This window comes from Mixophyes fleayi, chromosome 10, assembly GCF_038048845.1.
Source record: "Mixophyes fleayi isolate aMixFle1 chromosome 10, aMixFle1.hap1, whole genome shotgun sequence".
NCBI lineage: Eukaryota > Metazoa > Chordata > Amphibia > Anura > Limnodynastidae > Mixophyes > Mixophyes fleayi.
Genome location: NC_134411.1, coordinates 88682003 through 88701669, shown reverse-complemented (window position 1 = coordinate 88701669; position 19667 = coordinate 88682003). Strand labels below are relative to the sequence as shown.

The window sequence follows — 19667 nt, the reverse complement described above, 5'->3', positions numbered from 1 at the left end:
GAGGTAGATATAAGAGCGCGGGAGGAGATTATTTTGATATGAGATTTGAGACATAAGCAGGGGTAGTGTTGTTGAGGCTTTGTAGGTAAAGGTGAGTAATTTGATTTTGATTCTGGAGGACACAGGGAGCCAGTGTAGAGATTTGCAAAGTGATGCAGCAGATGTGGAGTAGTGAGAGAGGAAGATCATTCTGCAGGTTGTCTTTTATTGTTTGCTATTGCAAGTCCTGCATCAATTTGACAGTTTACATTACAGTTTTCTTTCTCACACAATGCCAGTTAAGGTTTCAGAGACTGTTTTTCACACACCCAACAGAAGTTGTGTGTCCACTCTACAGTTCCTGGCTCCTTTTGTGTCTGTTGTCAGCACTTTATACTCAATACTCTGTGTGTCCAGGTATTCTACTGTTCATGCAAGAGATTGTTCAGTTCATCTCTACCATGCTTGGCTTTCAGCAGCTTCTACTTCAGATCATGCACCTCTTGTTGATTATTTAGTTTCAGTGTCTGTCAGACTTATTTTGACTGCATACACTTTTTTTATTGGAAAACAACGTGTTTTGCAATTCTTGTTTAGCTTGCTCAAGTCGTTGTACTCTCTGGGCCTCGTCTACAAAGCATTAAACAGCCCAGGCGCATGGCATAATACTCTTTGGTGGCTCAACTTGCTAGTTTTCCACCAAAGCACATAAGTGTGCAGAGTATCTTGATGGCATTTGTGGAGGAGACGAAGTCTGCACTGGCCAATTGGCATAGCGAGTGTGTCCCATGCCAAGTACGGAGTTGGCACACGGATGCGTCTAGTCATTGTGTGGTCAAAATCAAAATGTAAACCCCTCAATAGAAATGCTCTCTTTGTTGTTTGTTTTGCAGGACTGCTGGGTGGAGGACATCACATACCTGCCAGACGGTGATCAGAAAGGTGAGGGTCCATCAATTAATTTAAATTCCTCCAAGGAGGAACTACAGATGGAGTAGGTTTTCTTGAGAAGAATGGCAAATTGATGCCAAAAACTTGCTTATATATATATATATATTTATATATATAAATAAATATATATATATATATATATTAAAAAAAAATCATAGAATTACCCAGATAAGTTATGTAGCCATCTCAAGTTTGTATTTTAAAGCACATTTTCCATCTGGGACTACTTTCCCTGTGCTTCTGCCCCTCCCCGACCCCTGTGCTTCTGCTCCTCCCCGCCCCTCCTTGTGATTCTGCCCCTCCCCACCCCCTGTGCTTCTGCCCCTCCCAGCCCCCTGTGCTTCTGCCCCTCCCAGCCCCCTGTGCTTCTGGCCCTCCCTGTCCCTCCTTGTGCTTCTGGCCCTCCCTGTCCCTCCTTGTGCTTCTGGCCCTCCCTGTCCCTCCTTGTGCTTCTGCCCCTCCCCATCCCCTGTGCTTCAGCCCCTCCCCACCCCTCCTTATGCTTCTGCCCCTCCCCATCCCCTGTGCTTCAGCCCCTCCTCGCCCCTCCTTGTGCTTCTGCCCCTCCCCATCCCCTGTGCTTCTGGCCCTCCCCGCCCCTCCTTGTGCTTCTGCCCCTCCCCGCCGCTCCTTGTGCTTTTGCCCCTCCCCGTCCCTCTTTGCTGTCATACGAACTGCTATGGATACAGTTACGTCTTTGTGCACATAACACTTCTTACTGGAGTATACATTGTGGGGATAATTACATTGTGCTGTTTTTGGGCTCTGCTGATTAATACCGTAGCTCACAGAGAGCTCAACAATAGATGCCACAAGTCTCCTGCTGGCTAGCGCTGTTAGAAAATACTTGGGCCTTTTATATAGGGATCAGTACTGGGCTGTTATGTCTAGCTCAGGAGTTAATTAGAAGCTGTGCTAATAGGAACAACAAAACCAATTAAAGATAATTACACACGGTCATATTAACCCTCTGGCAAGAGGACAAGAGGAGGTTTCACTGCAGAACAGACTTGGGGTTAAAGGGAGAAAATAAATTGAAACAAGTCATAAGGGCATCCAGCAAATGAGTAATATACAGTAGTGATTTGCTAATTATATGACTCCAGAGTCAGTGGTAATATTTTTTTCATGGCTTAATTGCCGTATTGGAAGCATATTCTTGTATAATGTCTGTGTATGGTGCGTTACTGTCAGTCAGCAGAGATTATTTTTAATTGTAATTTGTAATAAGAACCATATTGCTGATTTGTGATATTGTATTCCCTCATTTAACAGGGGCGCATTAAATAAAGGAATAACATGTCCCTATCAAGAGTGATGTTGATCCCAAAACAATTAAGTAACGTGGGAAGTTGGCCAATAGCAAGGGTTTCTGTAGGAGAAAAATAAAATTCAAATGAACGGGAGTCAAACAAAATGGTAGATTGCAAGACTTCAGATACTACTGACAAGGATAGTTGTTATATTCAGTTGAGAAGATAGTAGCACTCCCTAGTGATGCAGACAGTGGAGATTTCCCCAGGTAAGTCCAAACCAGGGATGTTAACGTTCATCCTGTTATTGCAGAGATTCTGATATCTGCTCCCCTGGCTGTAGAGACGAATAAGGGGGAGCAGAGCATCATATGCTGGATGGATAGAAAGTGCTTAAACAATGTATCTGGGGGTTTTACAGATAGTTCATAGAACCACAGGAGCTTCAGACTAATTTGCTTTAGTAAGCGTATTTGACCTAAAGCCATCACAAGAGATACATTTTTAAATCATGCTCATTTTTTTATGTGTTGACTTGAGTGCATTTAGATGTATTCCCGAGTGTTCCACTTACTTTAGAAGTAAACACTTGAATTACAAATAAACAATCTTGAATGAATGAATCATTCACTAGTAAAAAATGAGGTTCTCAATTTTAAAAAACCTTAATTGAAATGCTTTAAAAACTAAAAAATCAGCAGCCCTCCCCCGTGACTAGCATAAGCACAGGGTTCCCCTGTCCATTTCCCATAGTACTCACCCGGTAACCGATCAGTTCTCCAGGGATACAGAACTGTGAATATTACACAGCATTACAATATAACCAACTTTTCTTTTGTGTCTCTACACCCGTGACCATCAATGAGAACCACTGCTCCCAGTAATCACATTACACTGCTCCCAATAGCGCATACATCACATCACCCTCAACATCACAATCTTTTACGTCTATGAATATCGATCATTTTCTCAGAGTCACCAATATTCCTTAATCCATTCCAAACCCATATCAATATAGCATTCTCATATATCTCTATATTAATATTTACATTAGTTCATATTCAGCCTTGTAAGTCTCTGAACTGTATACTCCATTACTCATTGTGTAAATTCGTGTGTGGGGTGGGGTATGGTGTGGTTAGGGAAGGTGTCTTACCAATAGTACATGTGGTAAGAGGAAGAGAAACTTTGTGTTTGCACTTTTGCTTATGGGCAGCACAGTGGCACAGGAGAGTCATGAGTTCGATTCCAACCAAAGCCATATCTATGAGTCGTTTATTTACGCGGATTTCTCCCACAGTCCAAAGACAATAGGTTAATTGGCTTCTGACCAAATGGGACGGTGTGATAGTTTGTGTGTGTGTGATACAGAATTTAGACTGTAAGCTCCAATTGGGTAGGGACTTATGTAAATGACAAATATTCTCTGTACAGCGCTGCATAATATGATTAATGTGGAGGAAGCAGTAACTTTCATTGAATTGTAAAGTGTGAGACATGTGCCCAGATAAACTTATTCTCTATGTGTTTGGGGAAAAAAAACAAGATAAAGGACTCCTCAACACACTTTACATAGGTAACATGCTCAATTACAAATTGAAACATATTTTAAAGAATATAATACACCCTATTGCAAATTATATGGGACAATTAAAGTGAACTTCTCAGTGACATCTAATATCTCTGTCTCACAGTAGGGGGTACTACATACATATATATATATATATATATATATATATATATATATATATACACTCTATCGGAATGGCTAGAAGGCTTCTGAATTACGGGGAGATTCAGCAGACACATTACAGGATCCCAAACTTAATTACATGATTTGAGCCCCTGCCCCATTGTGCCGCGAATAACGACATTGACTGGCAGGAGGTGGGGCTAGGGGCTGTGCCCCCTCCCCACTTCACTTGTAACTTGACCTCACCTCTATATATGTGTTTATGTATGTATTATAGTGCTTGGCTGCTCTCCAACTCTTCCTATCCCTAAAATATACATGGGCAATGCTGCATGTACTACTGTTAGGTGCACGCAGCTCTCCAATTTCAAGCAGAGCCGTGTGAAGCGGGAGCAGGGTCCAGCCACCTCAATTATACAGTGCCCCAGGCTTGGAAGGGGGTTCCAGGCACTAGGAAACCCCACCTCGGTTTGCCTATGCATACATTAGCATACTTGATCCAGTGGTTATGCTAAAATATAAAAGTAATAGAAGAGATAAACATAAATGTTGTGAATAGATATTTAGATCCTTTTCCACAATACCAAGCTCTATTATCTATCCATTGGAATATTCTATGGGAATCTATAATATAAAAGCCTAGTGGCGTGTGTTAGTCTGTCTGTGTGTGGAAAAAATAAAACTACCTGCTGGGCGGAGTTATACACTGACCTACTAAATTCTTAGTGTGTGTGTAAAATAAAATTCAGAAAGGGCTGAAATTTGGTATACTAAGATGTTTTTAATTTGTTAATTTAATTTGTTAATTGTTAAAAGTGTTTATAAAGATTTAAAAAAAAATATATATATTTCTTGAAGGAGAAGTGACAGTTGGGAGTGGTTGGTGGTTGCCGGGGGTGACAGTGGGGAGTGGTTGGTGGTTGCCGGGGGTGACAGAGTGAGAGGAGTGTAATACTCAGGACTGCTGAGAGAGATCCCTGTGTCTGGATAGACATCTGGATAGATGTGGCGATGAAAATGAAGGATGAGGTGATGGAGAAGAATGATGAGGTGGTGACATGTGGACAAAACCACGTTAAAAAAGGGCGCTTGCGTCGGGAAGTAACGCTCTTCCCCTGAGGAGGCCTGGACTAGGCCCAAATGCATGACAAGAACCTTTTTAACACCTTAAGTAGCTTGATTTGACTAGAATGCATGAGTATCATGCACGGGTTAACTTGTAGTATATAAGTACGTAATAGCTTATTATGCAGCATTGTGTATAGCCCATTAAGAGTGCTAACACATCCTATCATGCATGGTAGACAATGCATGAACTTGTGTGTGTATATATGTAATGACAAGGCTTTCAGTTCATCTGCAGTAATTTATATCTTGTTCCCCGCACGCCTTCCACATCACACTGTAATATCCAAGCTCTGAACCTCCGGCCTTAGGTGAGACAGGTTAACTTAGAAACCACTAAGCAGTCTGAAGTGGAATGGATGGGAAAATGTGTTTACTAGTAGAGCATGAAATGGACTGATATTAGACCACTCTGCTCGTACTCATAGTCATAGCTTTCATTTGCGATACAGAGACATTAATGCTGTTGGAGGTAACGACACCGTGTGTCAACCAACGTACGGAGAATCCAATCTCAGTGAACAGTTTAATGTGAGGATTAGTTTTTCCAGGTTTCGCAAATTGGTCTCCGGTACGAGCTTTGATGAGTGGAACACATTTTAATCTCTTTAACTGAGAGTGGCGTCCTCAGCTATCCTTAGTGCTCCCTGCACCTCATGTAAGAACAAATCGCACAACACCCATTACAAACTGTTTTTTTTAGTACGAGAAAGTGTTTTTTTGTTGCATAAACCCCACATTCCATACACATGACTAGGTATTGTCAATGTCCTAGGTAATTCTCTCCTTACTGGTCTTCCCAAAGTCAGACTTGAACCCCTACAATCTATTTTGCACACAGCGGCTAGATTGATTTTCCTTGCAAACCGTTCTTTCTCTGCTAATCCACTCTGTCAGTCTTCACATTGTTTGTCTGTATTTCAACGAATCCAATATAAAATTCTTCTACTAACATTCAAGGACGTGGACAAAATTGCATTGACATACATCTCCTCACTTGTCTCAAAATATTTTCCCACTCGACACCTCCGTTCTGCACAAGATCTGCGTCTCTCTTCCACGCTCATCACATCCTTCCATTCTTAGGACTTTTTTCGGGTTGCACCCACTTTGTGGAATTCCCTCCTACGCACAGTAAGACTTTCCTCTTGTCTTCAAACCTTCAAGCGTTCTCTGAAAACCCAACTCTTCAGACAAGCTTATGATATTCCTCAACCAGCATCTTAATCTCCCGAGGTTACCCTATTACCACCCTCTACACAGCTAACACAAGACAACAACCCTCTGACCAACATTGCCACACACACAGCCCACTCAATACTTTTACCTTTGCATTCTAGCTGGTCCAGTGTGCAATATGATGTAGCACATGCCCTTGTGTTTCAAACTCCCATTGTCCCATAGATTGTAAGCTTGCAAGCAGGGTTCTCGTACCTCTCTGTCTGTCTGTATTACCCAGTATTGTTTTATTAATGTTTGTTCCCAATTGTAAAGTGCTACGAAATTTGCTGGCGCTAGATAAATAAATGTTGATGATGATGATGATGATGAATAACCACACTACACTGAATAACAAGAGATCAAAATGACCTCAGTTATATTTAACAAATAAATGACAACCTAAAAATTAATATAAATATTGACTTGAGCTGAACACAGAACACAGGCTGAACACAGAAAATACACTCAAATATCTCTGGAGGGGCAAACCACACTTAATTTACCATCACAATTAAACAACTGACTACTGTGTCAACAGCCATGGTAGCAATCTGAGATGTTTATAATAGGCCACAAGAACATTGCCTAAACTCATAACTATAGGGTGAAAGATGTTGCCACAAAACCAACTGCTACTTGACCAATATGCTTCACCTCTGTTTAAGTATTCCTAGCCACCAGCCCTTCTCCTAAGCTAGCTTATTTCTTCCTATTCCTTTCTCCACTATTAATGTGCCTCTTCCACCTATCTTGATACCCAGCACCTGGGGCCTCCCATATACTGGGTGAAGTCTTTAATCAGCGATGGACAACTGGTCGCCCTAGAGCCACACGCAACTCTCCAAGCCATCATCTGGTGCCCCAGCTCCTTAAATGTCTGCTGATAGGTGTCTCTTTCTTTGATTGTGTTGCTTTAACTTATTACTGAGATTATGGATAATGTGCATCCATTTGAAGGTTAGAGGATCGCCCATGTGGCACCTAAAGTGTATTAGGTAGCCCATCACTAGTCTAATGTATAGCAAAATCCTGAGGGGACTCAGTCCAGTTGTGCAATTTGTACAAGCCAAAGACTGGTAATGGGAGTACAGCGATATCAGAAAAGGGTGAACACACATTTTTCTGGATATTACTTTTACTTATGTTCGTTATCACTGGCAAATTACATTTGATTGCTGTTTTAGATCTTGCTGGACATCATCAATGACATATTAAATCATGCTGGCATTATTACTGGCATATCACAAGTTGATGGACATTATTACCAGCAAAGGAGATGTGGCTGGACATTGACAATTGCATTTTAAGTCTTGTTTGGGCATCACGGTCAGATTATATTTTGCTGTATTAGGATGTCAATGTAAATTCCTAAGATGTTATAGCACCTGTTTTATTTATATTAATTGTACCAAAATGAAATTAATGAACCATTGTTCATATATCTAAAACATTTGAAAAGTTTATTTTTATGATTTACATGTGTGGACCAATAACAAGCCGTTATCACTGAGATTGTGGCTTTCTATTGGTCCTGTCTCTTACTCCACCCTCTGGTATGCAGAAAAGATCAACGGGTACTCTAGCACTGAAAAAAAAGAGCCCGGGGGGGGGGAAAAAATGTCAGCCTGCAGTTCCCAGGGCGCCACTAGGGGGAAGCAGCCACTCAGTGACAATTTCAGCAAGTGGTAATGCTGCTTTAATTGGACTTTCAGTAAATCTTCTCTAATATATTTCCTGTATCACATTTATACGTTTGTCGCTTTTCATTTCTGTCCCTGTTAGGAATTAAATAACCTTTATTCGCCACATGACAGAAAAACATTTTCTTGTTTGTTGGTTTGAATTATTAATTATGTTTTATGCAACATTCTAGACACCGGTAAAGGATGCAAATAACTACATCTTGCTTGAAACATTTTTGGCATCCGAAACCACAGATTCAGTTTTGGGTGCAATTCTTAAATGTTTTTTTTTTTTGTTTTTTGTTTTGTTTTTTATAAAACCGTTTTTGTTACAGATCTGGCATCTGGCGGGTCCGGTTGTAATGCGCTGACACATTGAAGGGAAATCACTACAGGGGCTTATTAAGTGGCTGCTAATTGATGTCTCCTCTGAGGACTAAGGAAAAACAAACTAAGAACATTGCAATTACACAGTGTTTAGTTAGTGCATATACTTTCCCTAGCAGGGGATGGGGGAAGACATGAAAGTACTGTTAGGGGATTTACTTAATAGAGAAGAGACATTGTGACTCTGGAACATGGCTCAAGAATTTTTCTTCGTCTTTCAATAAAGAGACAAGATTACTACACGCGTTGGTCAGATTATGGCTGTCTCTCTTTGCCATCTGGGAAACACTATGTTTTTCATAGGTCTTTGTATAGTAAAATTGATAATGCCTTCTCTGCTGGCTGTAAGAATGAACAAAGATGTATTAAATTCACATATAGAAGCATTTCACACATTGTTCGTTATGTCTTTTATTGAAAATAGCTCTGTTAACATTTGCGCTGTGAATGTTCTAATGATCTAAATGACCATAGGTTGGTCTAACCCTGTGAACATTCCAATAATCTTGTTGGTCACCGATTGGCCTAGTCCTGTAAAGATTCTAATGTTCTGATTGGATACAGATGAACATAGCTCTGTGAATAGCCCAATGATCTGATTAGATAATGGTTGATCTATCTCTGTAAATATTCTAAAGTCTCCGATTTGGATACAAATTAATCTAGCTCTGTGAATATTCTCAAACTCTGATTGGATACAGGTTGATCTAGCTCTGTGATTATTCTAATACTCTCATTGGATACAGGTTGATCTAGCTCTGTGAATATTCTAACACTCTGATTGGATACAGGTTGATCTAGCTCTGTGATTATTCTAATACTCTCATTGGATACAGGTTGATCTAGCTCTGTGAATATTCTAACACTCTGATTGGATACAGGTTGATCTAGCTCTGTGAATATTCTAACACTTTGATTGAATACAGGTTGATCTAGCTCTGTGAATATCCTAGCACTCTGATTGGATATAGGTTGATCTAGCTCTGTCAATATTCTAACACTCTGATTGGATACAGGTTGATCTAGCTCTGTGAATATTCTAGCACTCTGATCGGACACAGGTTGATCTAGCCCTGAGAATATTCAAATTCTCATATGTCCTGTGAATAGACAGAATTGCCAATAGAAATTTTGTGCCAGGTTACAGCAAATTCTTGGGGCCCCTTACATTGCCACTAAAGGGGGCGAGACCACTTTTGGTTAGGGGTTCCTCCCACTGCACAGGCAGTTCAGGGCCCCAAGGCAGGTTAGGGCCCCAGTACTTTGTGTACCCACTTACCCCCCCCCCCCTTCTCTGCGCCCCTTTGAGTAGATCCTCTTTACCCCTTGTTGGCGTTGTCAAAGGAGACCCATTACAGTTTGACTCATTGGGTTTTTCCCTAGTTAAAACAAAAAAACTGTATAAAAAGTACAAAAATAATCTAGGAGAAAGAAAAGAAAAACTAAATATACAACCTGTGTGTCAGGATCAATAAATAGTAAAGTACATACTTTGTATCCCTATAAGTGGAAATACTTGCTGATTTATATGCTGCGTTAAATATTTGTGGCTATAATTGTGCTAAAAGTGAATATAGCCATGTTTACCTGATAAAAACAGTGTAAGGTTTGCTTGAGTAGACTACTTAAAAAGAAGTAATTCCCGGAGGAAATTATATATAACCAAAGAATTTAAACATTGGTCTGGTAAGATAGGGTCACAAAGTTAGGTCCAATATATCTGTGTGCTCACTGAAAAAAACAGGGCATCTAGGAAAACCCAGATACTCTTATTAATACAGGTTATTATGAGGGTGTCATATACTTATCATTAACGTCTGATTTATTGGGATTACCATACGTATCGTCCATCTCGCCTCAGTCATATTTGCTGTACATTTGTTCCCAGCTCTCTTACCCCCAGTGTGCCCTCCGCCCTCTGTGACACTGTCTGCATGTATAGTCGTCTAAGTCTCCTCTGACAAGCAGGATAGATTTGCAATATTAAAACTGTGCACAGAAGTTCCTTTCCTACCCCTTTGGGGTATAGGAGCCACCTCTAGTTAGCTTGTGATCAGATCGGATTAGACATACCACTGTAACCGGCTGTCAGTATCTCGCTTTTATAATGTAACCTTCTTCAAACCGCTCAGGAAAACAGTAACACCTATGCAATATAAAAGCATTTATTATTGATAAGTAATAATGTAGAAAAGCAAACTGAACTCTTCTAATTCTCTATAGTGCTGGCGGTCCGTGTATAGTACAGTATTATATCCACGCTGTTCACTCCATGAAGAAAATTCCAATTTAATTGTACAGCCCAAAGCACCACTGTGTAAAATGATCTGATGTCAGAGAGGATGTGGGGGGGGGGGAGGGGGTGACGAAACTTCCCTTTTTTTTTGAACAGGAAAAATCCGTGACCAGGAGCAAAAAATCTTGAATGTAATTTACTGAAAGTCGATTTGCAGCAATGGTGATATAAATCTCTATTTTTTGGGGATGATTTACAGGTCAATTTAATAATCAGCGAATCTATTAAAAGCAAATTGACTTATAAATCACTAGCTTCCATACTTCACGGGAAAAAGAAAATGCTGAATCCATTTCTCAGTGATAAGTACAGAACAGTGGAATATAGGACAGAGCGATTTAGTAAATTGATCTTGGAAATCACCAAAAATAAACTTGATAGTTTCACACTCTCAAGATTATGTCAAAGCCGGTGAGATGAAAAATAACGGAAAACTTTTACGCATGAACAAGTATTAAAATGAATGGGCCCATTCATTTCAATGTTTCCACAGGTGCGCTAGTAACTCCATTAAAATGAATGGGAATCGCTTCGTTCCTTTGCACTTTTCCATTGCTAGCCAGTTGCAGTTGAAAGGTGGATTCCAAATGATTTTGCTTTTTTACCCCCATGTCCCAAAGGCGCAGAGCAGCGTTAATTGTTTTTAACCGACATCAGAAGGAACCGAAAGTTGTTAACACTTGATTGCGCTCAATATTGAAAGCTTTAACTGCAATGCGAATATTTAAATAGTAGTAAGCTTTCAATATTAAGTATTAATATTGGTGTGGGTAAAAACCAATTAACACTGCTGGGGCATTGTGGGGATATGGGGGTTAAAAGCAGCATAATTTGGGAATTACCTGGCAACTCCAAAAGGGTTTCTTTCTAAGTGTTAGCTTGTATGGCTAGTAATGGAAAACTCTACAGACTGAACTTTTCCTACTCGTTTCAATGTTCCCATTCGGTTCACCAGGCCAGAAGCACCACTGAAAAGAATGGCAACATTGAAATGAATGGCCAAAGCTCAGAGCTTTTTAGACATCGCTGGTGAATTCTGCTAATTAAACTCAAAAGAAAATTCACAGATTCATGGATTAGAGAGTTGGGACAAAGTATTCCTGATTTTGTAGATGTATTTGCATGATTAAAAAAAAATGTTGTAAAATGGCCTTTAGTAGGTTGCCTAGTGGGGTACGGTACATTTTCAGTAATGGGAGATTCGTAGATAGGGAACTTTACTCTTAAGGTCATCATAGAGATACAGGGGGGAACAATTACTGAAACTGATGCAAAGGAATTAAAGGTGGCCTTACCCATACCTACCAATCCATTATTCTAGTACAGTTTAGGAAATGAAAGCAAGCATATGATTGGTTGCTATGGACCACAGCACTATTTTCCTTTGCATCAGTGTGGCTCCAATTTAAACGCACTCTTTTGTTTGTTTGTTTTTTTCTTTTTCTTATATAATGGGGAGGCTGTATAATAAAGAAAACAACTATAGCTTTACCGGTGATATGTAAATTATGATACACATATTTTACAAACGTTCTTTTTCCCATTAAGAAACTAATTGTCTTACATTTTTCCATGGGTACCATCTCGTTAAAGTCTCTATATGCTTAAAATGGAAATCCATTTTTCAGCCAGATATTGTCATGTGTTCCATTTCACACATTCTCTTAATAGATTTGATCACAACATTCCATAATGAATCATTTGTTCTCTAGTTCCGAGCGACAGGTTTCTGCACAAGGTCATTAATGAAACGCTTAAAGGACATTTAATGCAACTTGTCTTTGATCTCCAATGATCCATGTACCCACATGTACATACTCACATGCAAATTGTCCCACCGAAAGCTCATATATATGATCTTTTATTTATTGCATTTGGGTGTCTTCTAATGCCAGTTATTACTTATGCAGATGCCTGTATTTTCCTATGCTCTCAGCATGCGATAAATGTGTATGGATCATTGCTTAAATCGTATTTTAATTCCTTTTTCTGGTGTTCTCATAGACATCTGCAGTGAGGATGAGAACAGCGAGAAAGAAGATTCATTGGCTTGTTCAATCCTCACTATCTCTCTCCCTTTGTCACAACAGCAGGTAAGTAGTAGCAGAATAGACTCTGGACCTACAGGCAAGTGTATAATGTTGGGGGCTTACAGAAGATCAGATATACTGTTTAAGACAGTAGAAACCACTGCGATATTTAGCATTGAGCAAGCCCATAGGCAAACTGGGGAGGGGGTGTTCCTAGTGCCTGGAAACCCCCCTCCAAGCCTGGGGCACTGAATAATTGAGGTGGCTGGACCCTGCCCCCGCTTCACATGGCTCTGCTCGAAAAGAGAGAGCTGCATGCACCGAACAGCAGTGCACGCAGCATTGTCCATGTATATTATGGGGATAGGGAGAGTTGGAGACCCCCATGCATGCTGGTCACGTCCACTGGCGGCGTGGTGTGGAAACCTTCCTCTGCAAATCCTGCGTTTGCCCCTGAAGCCATTGCACAAACTTCTATCCAGACTTTTCCTAAGCTGTATGTAGTTATAATGATGATAAAGTATTTTGTTACTGGTCCTAATTTACATGTAAAATGTTGAATGTATATTTAAAAATAACACTGAGAAGACAGCAATTGTCAGACCTCAGAAGTTGAAATATCCGCGGACAATGTTGAGCTGCAAACTCGTATGTGGTTGCCATGGTGACAGGAGACATTAGCAGTAAGTCGACTGTTCTGTTAGCTTTTTCTAAGCCTTGATTTCCAAAATCACAAGTTTACCCAGCAGGGCAGGTTTTCAAGATCTCTAGAGAGAAAATCAATGAAACTGACAGAATCACCTTTTCTTTTACGGAGAGTATTCCTGATTGAAATCTATGTGCATTAGTCAATGCCTCAAACCACGCCTACTTTAAGTGAGGCCACACCCTGTTTTTGTGGCTAAAAACTAGAAATCTGTCCTGTGGAAAACTGGGATAGTACAGAAATCATTAAAATCTGCACTTTTGATCAAGACTGAGTTCTATAGCCAGTTTGTGGAGCATCTTGGGAATTCCAGGGTATAGAGGAGCCCTGGGGGTTGCCATACTGCACATCACAAAACATGCACAAACCTGCACAGGTAGCCCAAACAATGACACACTGATGCTCAGGGTCCTATAACATATAGTGCTCTGTCTCTTGGGGTCCCAGAACATATAGTGCTCTGTCTCTTAGGGTTTCATAACATGAGGCCCACTGTTTCTTGGGGCCCAGAACACACAGCCCATCATCACTTGGGGACTCATAAGATACGACCCACCATCTCTTGGGGTCCCATAAAATACAGCCCACCATCTCTTGGGGCCCAGAACATAGGGCCCGCCATCCTTCGAGGTCCCAGAACATACGGCCCACTGTCCTTCGAGGTCCCAGAACATGCGGCCCACCATCTCTTGAGGTCCCAGAACATACGGCCCACCATCTCTTGAGGTCCAAGAACATACGACCCACCATCTCTTGAGGTCCCAGAACATACGGCCCACCATCTCTTGAGGTCCCAGAACATACGGCCCACCATCTCTTGAGGTCCCAGAACATATAGCCCACCATCTCTTGAGGTCCCAGAACATACGGCCCACCATCTCTCGAGGTCCCAGACCATAAAGCCCTCCATCTCTTGTAAGAGATTGAACTTTGTACCTTCATGTGCTCTTTATGGATCATAGTCAAAAGAAGGGGAGAGAAAAAGAGTAAAGAGTAAATAAAGCGGCGAAATATAGATAAAAATGTACATTTTTATCTATATTTCGCCGCTTTATTTGATGTTTTAATATGAACCTAATAAAATTTAGTTTTAATTGATATTATTTTCTTGGGGACTGGAGTGCCTCTATTTACTCTTTTTCTCTCCCCTTCTTTTGACTATGATCAAAGTATACATTAGAGTGCACCCCATCTTCCTTGTGAGGTTAATTTGAGTACCAAGTATAGATGAATAGTCCCTAATTGTGTGCGACCATACCTTGTGTTTTTGTATGCTCTTTATGGATCATCCAGTAACAGAGGTGCAGAACCGTTTGGTGTTTGGGATGCACTTTATAAGTTACTTCCTCTGTGTTTTTTATACTTCACCAGATCACGAAATCTGCAAACGCACAAGGGTCAGTATTTTATATTTGAAAGTTAATATATTGCTGTAAATAAATCCTGATTTTAGTGGTCTTTTGGGTGTTTTTGTAAGCTATAGCAAGGTTGTCAATATTGTAAATGTCCTTCTTTCCAGATCATGCTCTTGTTTTTCTTTGTTATTAATGCTTTCTCCTGGGAAATCAATGTTGCTCTAATTGTCATCCTTTTGTCAGCAGAAACTGTTATTGACTGTAATTACTGACAGCGCATCCCACTACTGGTATATGTAGGATAAACATGATGGACCTTTGCGCAATTCAACATTGAGATTTAAATGTTTTCTAACGACACTCTTTTCACATTTCTGTGTAGTTAATTTTGTCTATTACTGTGATCATCAGGGGGGCATTGTTGGGCTGTAGGACCAAGGCTTAAAGGTAAAGGCTAATAATTTTACAGCTTGGTGTGCCCTCTTTTTCACATTAAAAATATGGAAACCTTTCCCCTCTGTGACTCCCTGAAATCACTGTTGAGATGTATCACCTATTACCTCTCCTTCCATAGAGCTGGTCGGCTGATTTTGTTGTTGTTTGGCCAGTCATTTGTACTTAGTGTCCCAGGGAATATGGCCCACCATCTCTTGTGGTCTCAGAACATGCAGCCTACAGTCTCTTGGGGTCATGAACATATGACCCACCAACCTTTTGGGCAGGGACAAAAGCAGGATTTGTAGAGGGGGGTTTCCACACCACGCCGCCAGTGGGTGTGACCAGCATGCATGGGGGCGTGGCTATAATAATAGACAGTGCTTGGCTGCTCTACAACGCTTCCTATCCCCATAATATACATGGGCAATGCTGCGTGCACTACTGTTAGGTGCACACAGCTCTCCTTTTTCAAGCAGAGCTGTGTGAAGCGGGAGCAGGGTCCAGCCACCTCAATTATACAGTGCACCAGGCTTGGAGGGGGGTTTCCAGGCACTAGGAAACCCCCTCGGTTTGCCTATGTTGGGGTCCCAGAACATATGGCCCCTGACCTCTTGGGGTCCCAGAACATATGGCTCCTGACCTCTTTGGGTTCTAGAACATATGGCCCACCAACTTCTTGGGTTCCCAGAGCATATGGCCCACTGACCTCTGTGGTTCCAGATCATAAGGCCTATAGTCTCTTGGGGACCCAGCTAATTAAATTTTGGCCACCAGTGAGATACAGGACATTGCAAGTTTGGAAACTTATTATATCAACAAATTCCAAACATTTGTTTATTAGCAGAAGTGCAATAAAAATACAGCAATATTGTACCATTCATCACTAGAAACTCTTCGCCTGTGTTACATTGCAATGTGTGCTTGTGAACACCTGTTTTTATCCCAGCACTCTGCAATGATATCATGGGGGTGTTTTTGCGACCACAGTGGTCCTATAAATGATGTCAGATCATATTGTGTATTTCATGCATTGGCTTCTATCCCCTATACAGAGTAGCACACTGAGCGCGTACCAGAGCTGTCTGCAGAGATTCCTGGATTCCAGCACTGACAGTAAGTTATGTCTTAGACTTTGGTTGCCAAATCTGGAGGACAAATATGAAGTCCAAAAGCAGCGTTGGCCCCAGTGTGCGCCACAAATTGTGCATCCAACAGATGTTTTTCGGAGCTAGATGGTGGCATTGGCAGAGGAGCAGAATTTTGCACAGGCAGAGGGAGGTTGTTCCTTGTAAAGTAAAGAGATGTTTCCCTTTGAGGTTGAGATTTTTTAAATGAGCTATAGGAGTGAAGAGCGCACTTTGGGGCACTCCGTTGTGTGGAGGGCTTATCCACCTTATCCACTTTGCAAAAGGACGTGAATTTTGCACCAGCTCGGAGTTCCTCAGGGCTTGTCCCGTACTTAGTTTTGCACCTCGAACTTACACAGAGAAGAACATTTTAAGGTGCAATGTAATAAGAAGCTTATCACACACTCAAGAGCTTTCTGTTCTAACCCATGCAAGACTGAGATAGAGAGAGCCCCAGATGGTAGGGTATTGGACTTTGGTTACGACATTTACACAACGCTTTTCTGGAGATTTTCCGTCTCTCTGCACACCTAGGTGACATCTCCCAAAATCCAAGGGTAGGGGTGCACCCTTATATGCTCTGCATGGACCATCCAGACACAGAGGTGCAGAACCGAGGCGTTTGGGGTTTAGAGTGTGCTTGGAGTGACTTCATGTGTGTTTTTTTTATACTTCTCTAGATCAGAAAATCTAGAAATGCACATGGGCCAGTTTTGTTTTTTATTTGAAAGATCTTCGATCTCTTTTGGGTGTTTTTGTAAACTATAGCAAGGTCGTCAATATTGTAAATGTCCTTTTTTTCCTGATCATGCTCTTGTTTCTCTTTGTTATGAATGCGTCCTCCTGGGAAATTAGTGTTGCTCTAATTGTCATCCATTTGTCACCAGAAACTGCTCTGGACTGTAGTTACTGACCCTGCATCCCACTAGTGGCATATGTGGGTGGAATATGGTGGACTTTGTGTAATTTAAATTAGACATTTTTTGTAACGCCACACTCTATTCACCTCTCTGGATAGTTAATTTTGTCTGTTCAATTAATAAAAATTAGAGGGGCATTGGTGGGCTGTAGGACCAAATCTTAAAGGGAAAGGCCAACAAATTTTCAGCTTGGTGTGTCCACTTTTTCACATTATAAATATGGAAACACTTCCCCCCCCTCTGTGACTTCCTGAAATCTAATTTTCGTCTAAATTTCTGGCAGTTTGAAACTTGCCACACATGGACAGATCTGGGCAGCTGGTTTAGTTGTCGTTTGGCCAGACCTGCAGGGCCGGTGCTAGGGTCCTCGGCGCCCTAGACACAATTTCAAAATCCCGCCCCCTGAGTCTTAATGCGCCCCCCTGTGTCTAAAAGTTCCCCTCCCCTCTTTTTTCTTACCTTAAAGGCGCTCCTCGCTGCTGCTGCTGCTGAGTCCCGTCCCTCACTGACACTATCGGGCCGTGATGATGATGTCACGCCCGACAGTCAGTGAGGGGAGGGGAGGGGGCAGTGGAGGAGAGTCGTCGGAGGGAAGGTCCGCCCAATCAGCTGTTGGAGGGGAGGAGGGCGGTTGCGATCCATGGCCCCTCGCCCCTCCCTGTGGATTCACCAGAAGCTGTGCGGCGGTAATGAAGTAATTAATTAAGTCCCCTACTTCTGTGGTGCCCTCCAGAGCCCGGCCCAACTGCCTAACCTTGCCTAATGGGAGCGCCGGGCCTGCAGACCTGATCACCCTGAACAATCAAAACCTGAACAAATTTGATTTGATTGATCAGAGAGGTAATGACAAATGACCCCCATCTCTTCGTGGGGTAGATGCTCCCTTTAATTTATGATAGTCATTTGGTGATCAGATCAACAAGCAGATTGCACTGTGTGTGGGCAGCTTTGCAGCATGAACACTAAAATTTTGAGAAACATGAAAGCGGGTCACAAAGCTTTCATGTTTCCCAATTAGGGCTATAAGCTTCTAAATTTGAGCAACTTGCATTACAGCAAAGAAACTGTGGATTTAAAGTCCAGTAAAGATTCCTCAATAGTTTTGCTATTTGTATCATTTATACTTTATCATTATTTTTCGCCTGTCTCTGTTTTTATCCATCCCTCTGTATACCTCTACATCTATTATTTACGCTGATCATCCCTGTCTCTATATCTCTCAGCAGCAGGAATACAGGGCACAGTTCTCCAGGATTCAGAGGATACCATTATGTCTGTCTGCAGTGAGCAGGAAATCACACATCTCAGACAGTAAGTATCAATGTGGGGGAGGGGGGCATCAAAGAAAGACGAGAGTGACATCTTTACCCCACGGGGCCTATATGAGGAGCGGATAAGCTGCCCTTGTACAGGAGATGTAACAGCAGAAAGACAGAGTTGTGGAGTCAGCAGGAAGCAGAGTCTATGAGGGAAAAGTGTCACTCGGAAAGTAGTAGAATACTGAGTATTCCGCCTTCGGAAAACAATCTTCAGCTGCTAGTTTACCAAAGCCGCAACATTCTATTCTATTATTTGTCTATACCACTACATTCTGGAATTGACAACACTGTAACAGTTATCGGAGCATCAGGAAACACTTGCATCCTCTGAAGTTGCACCCACAATCACAGCTCCTTGTAAATTGTGTGTTCTGGAAATGATGGTGTTAAAAACTAAAAGTGTTCGTAATAATGCAGGGTGCAGGGTTGCACCGAACAGCAAACATTGAAGGTGCCGTTCGCATTAAATCGCACTATCAACTCTGTCATTTCCAGAGGATGCAGCTTAGGGGAAAACTGACCATTAAATAGTGATGCTGAGTATTGTCAACCCCTGGATGTGACTGTGTCAGTATTTGAGGTCTGTGCGAGTGAAGGTAGCGAAGGGACAGAACAAAAAATGAAAAGTTTCCGAAATGGACAGGACAGGCATGCTGACCCTGTATTCTGGGGGAAAAAAATCTGGAAAATGCAAAATGTTTTCCATTGTAAGCACTTCTGTCTCACAGCACTGGGGTCATGAGTTCCATTCCTGACCATGGCCTTATCTGTGAGGAGTTTGTATGTTCTCCCTGTGTTTGCGTGGGTTTCCTCCGGGTGCTCCGGTTTCCTTCCACACTCCAAAAACATACTGGTAGGTTAATTGGCTGCTATCAAATTGACCCTAGTCTCTCTGTCTGTATGTCTGTCTGTGTGTGTGTGTGTTAAGGAATTTAGACTGTAAGCTCCAATGGGGCAGGGACTGATATGAGTGAGTTCTCTGTACAGTGCTGCGGAATTAGTGGCGCTATATAAGTTGATGATGATGATATACCGGGATAATATGCTCTACAGTTGCCTGCAAACAAGGGAGCTCCCTGTTAATCTCCCTCTCCACCACTTGAAGTTCATTTGAGATAAAAAATAAATCTAACTTTTGCTTTGCAGAATATACTTTCATCTAACCATAGGTGTCACAGATCCTAA

General features: G+C 41.6%; 1 protein-coding gene across 1 annotated transcript in view; it reads left to right on the top strand.

The window, feature by feature from the left end:
• Positions 1-19667, top strand: part of LOC142103386 (serine/threonine-protein kinase Nek11-like) — a 146822-nt gene that overhangs the window by 102572 nt on the left and 24583 nt on the right. Inside the window, exons 12-15 of the mRNA XM_075187450.1 lie at positions 873-921; positions 12592-12680; positions 16169-16229; positions 18387-18474. Coding sequence (XP_075043551.1) covers positions 873-921; positions 12592-12680; positions 16169-16229; positions 18387-18474 — 287 coding nt within the window. The remainder of the gene's footprint in view (positions 1-872; positions 922-12591; positions 12681-16168; positions 16230-18386; positions 18475-19667) is intronic.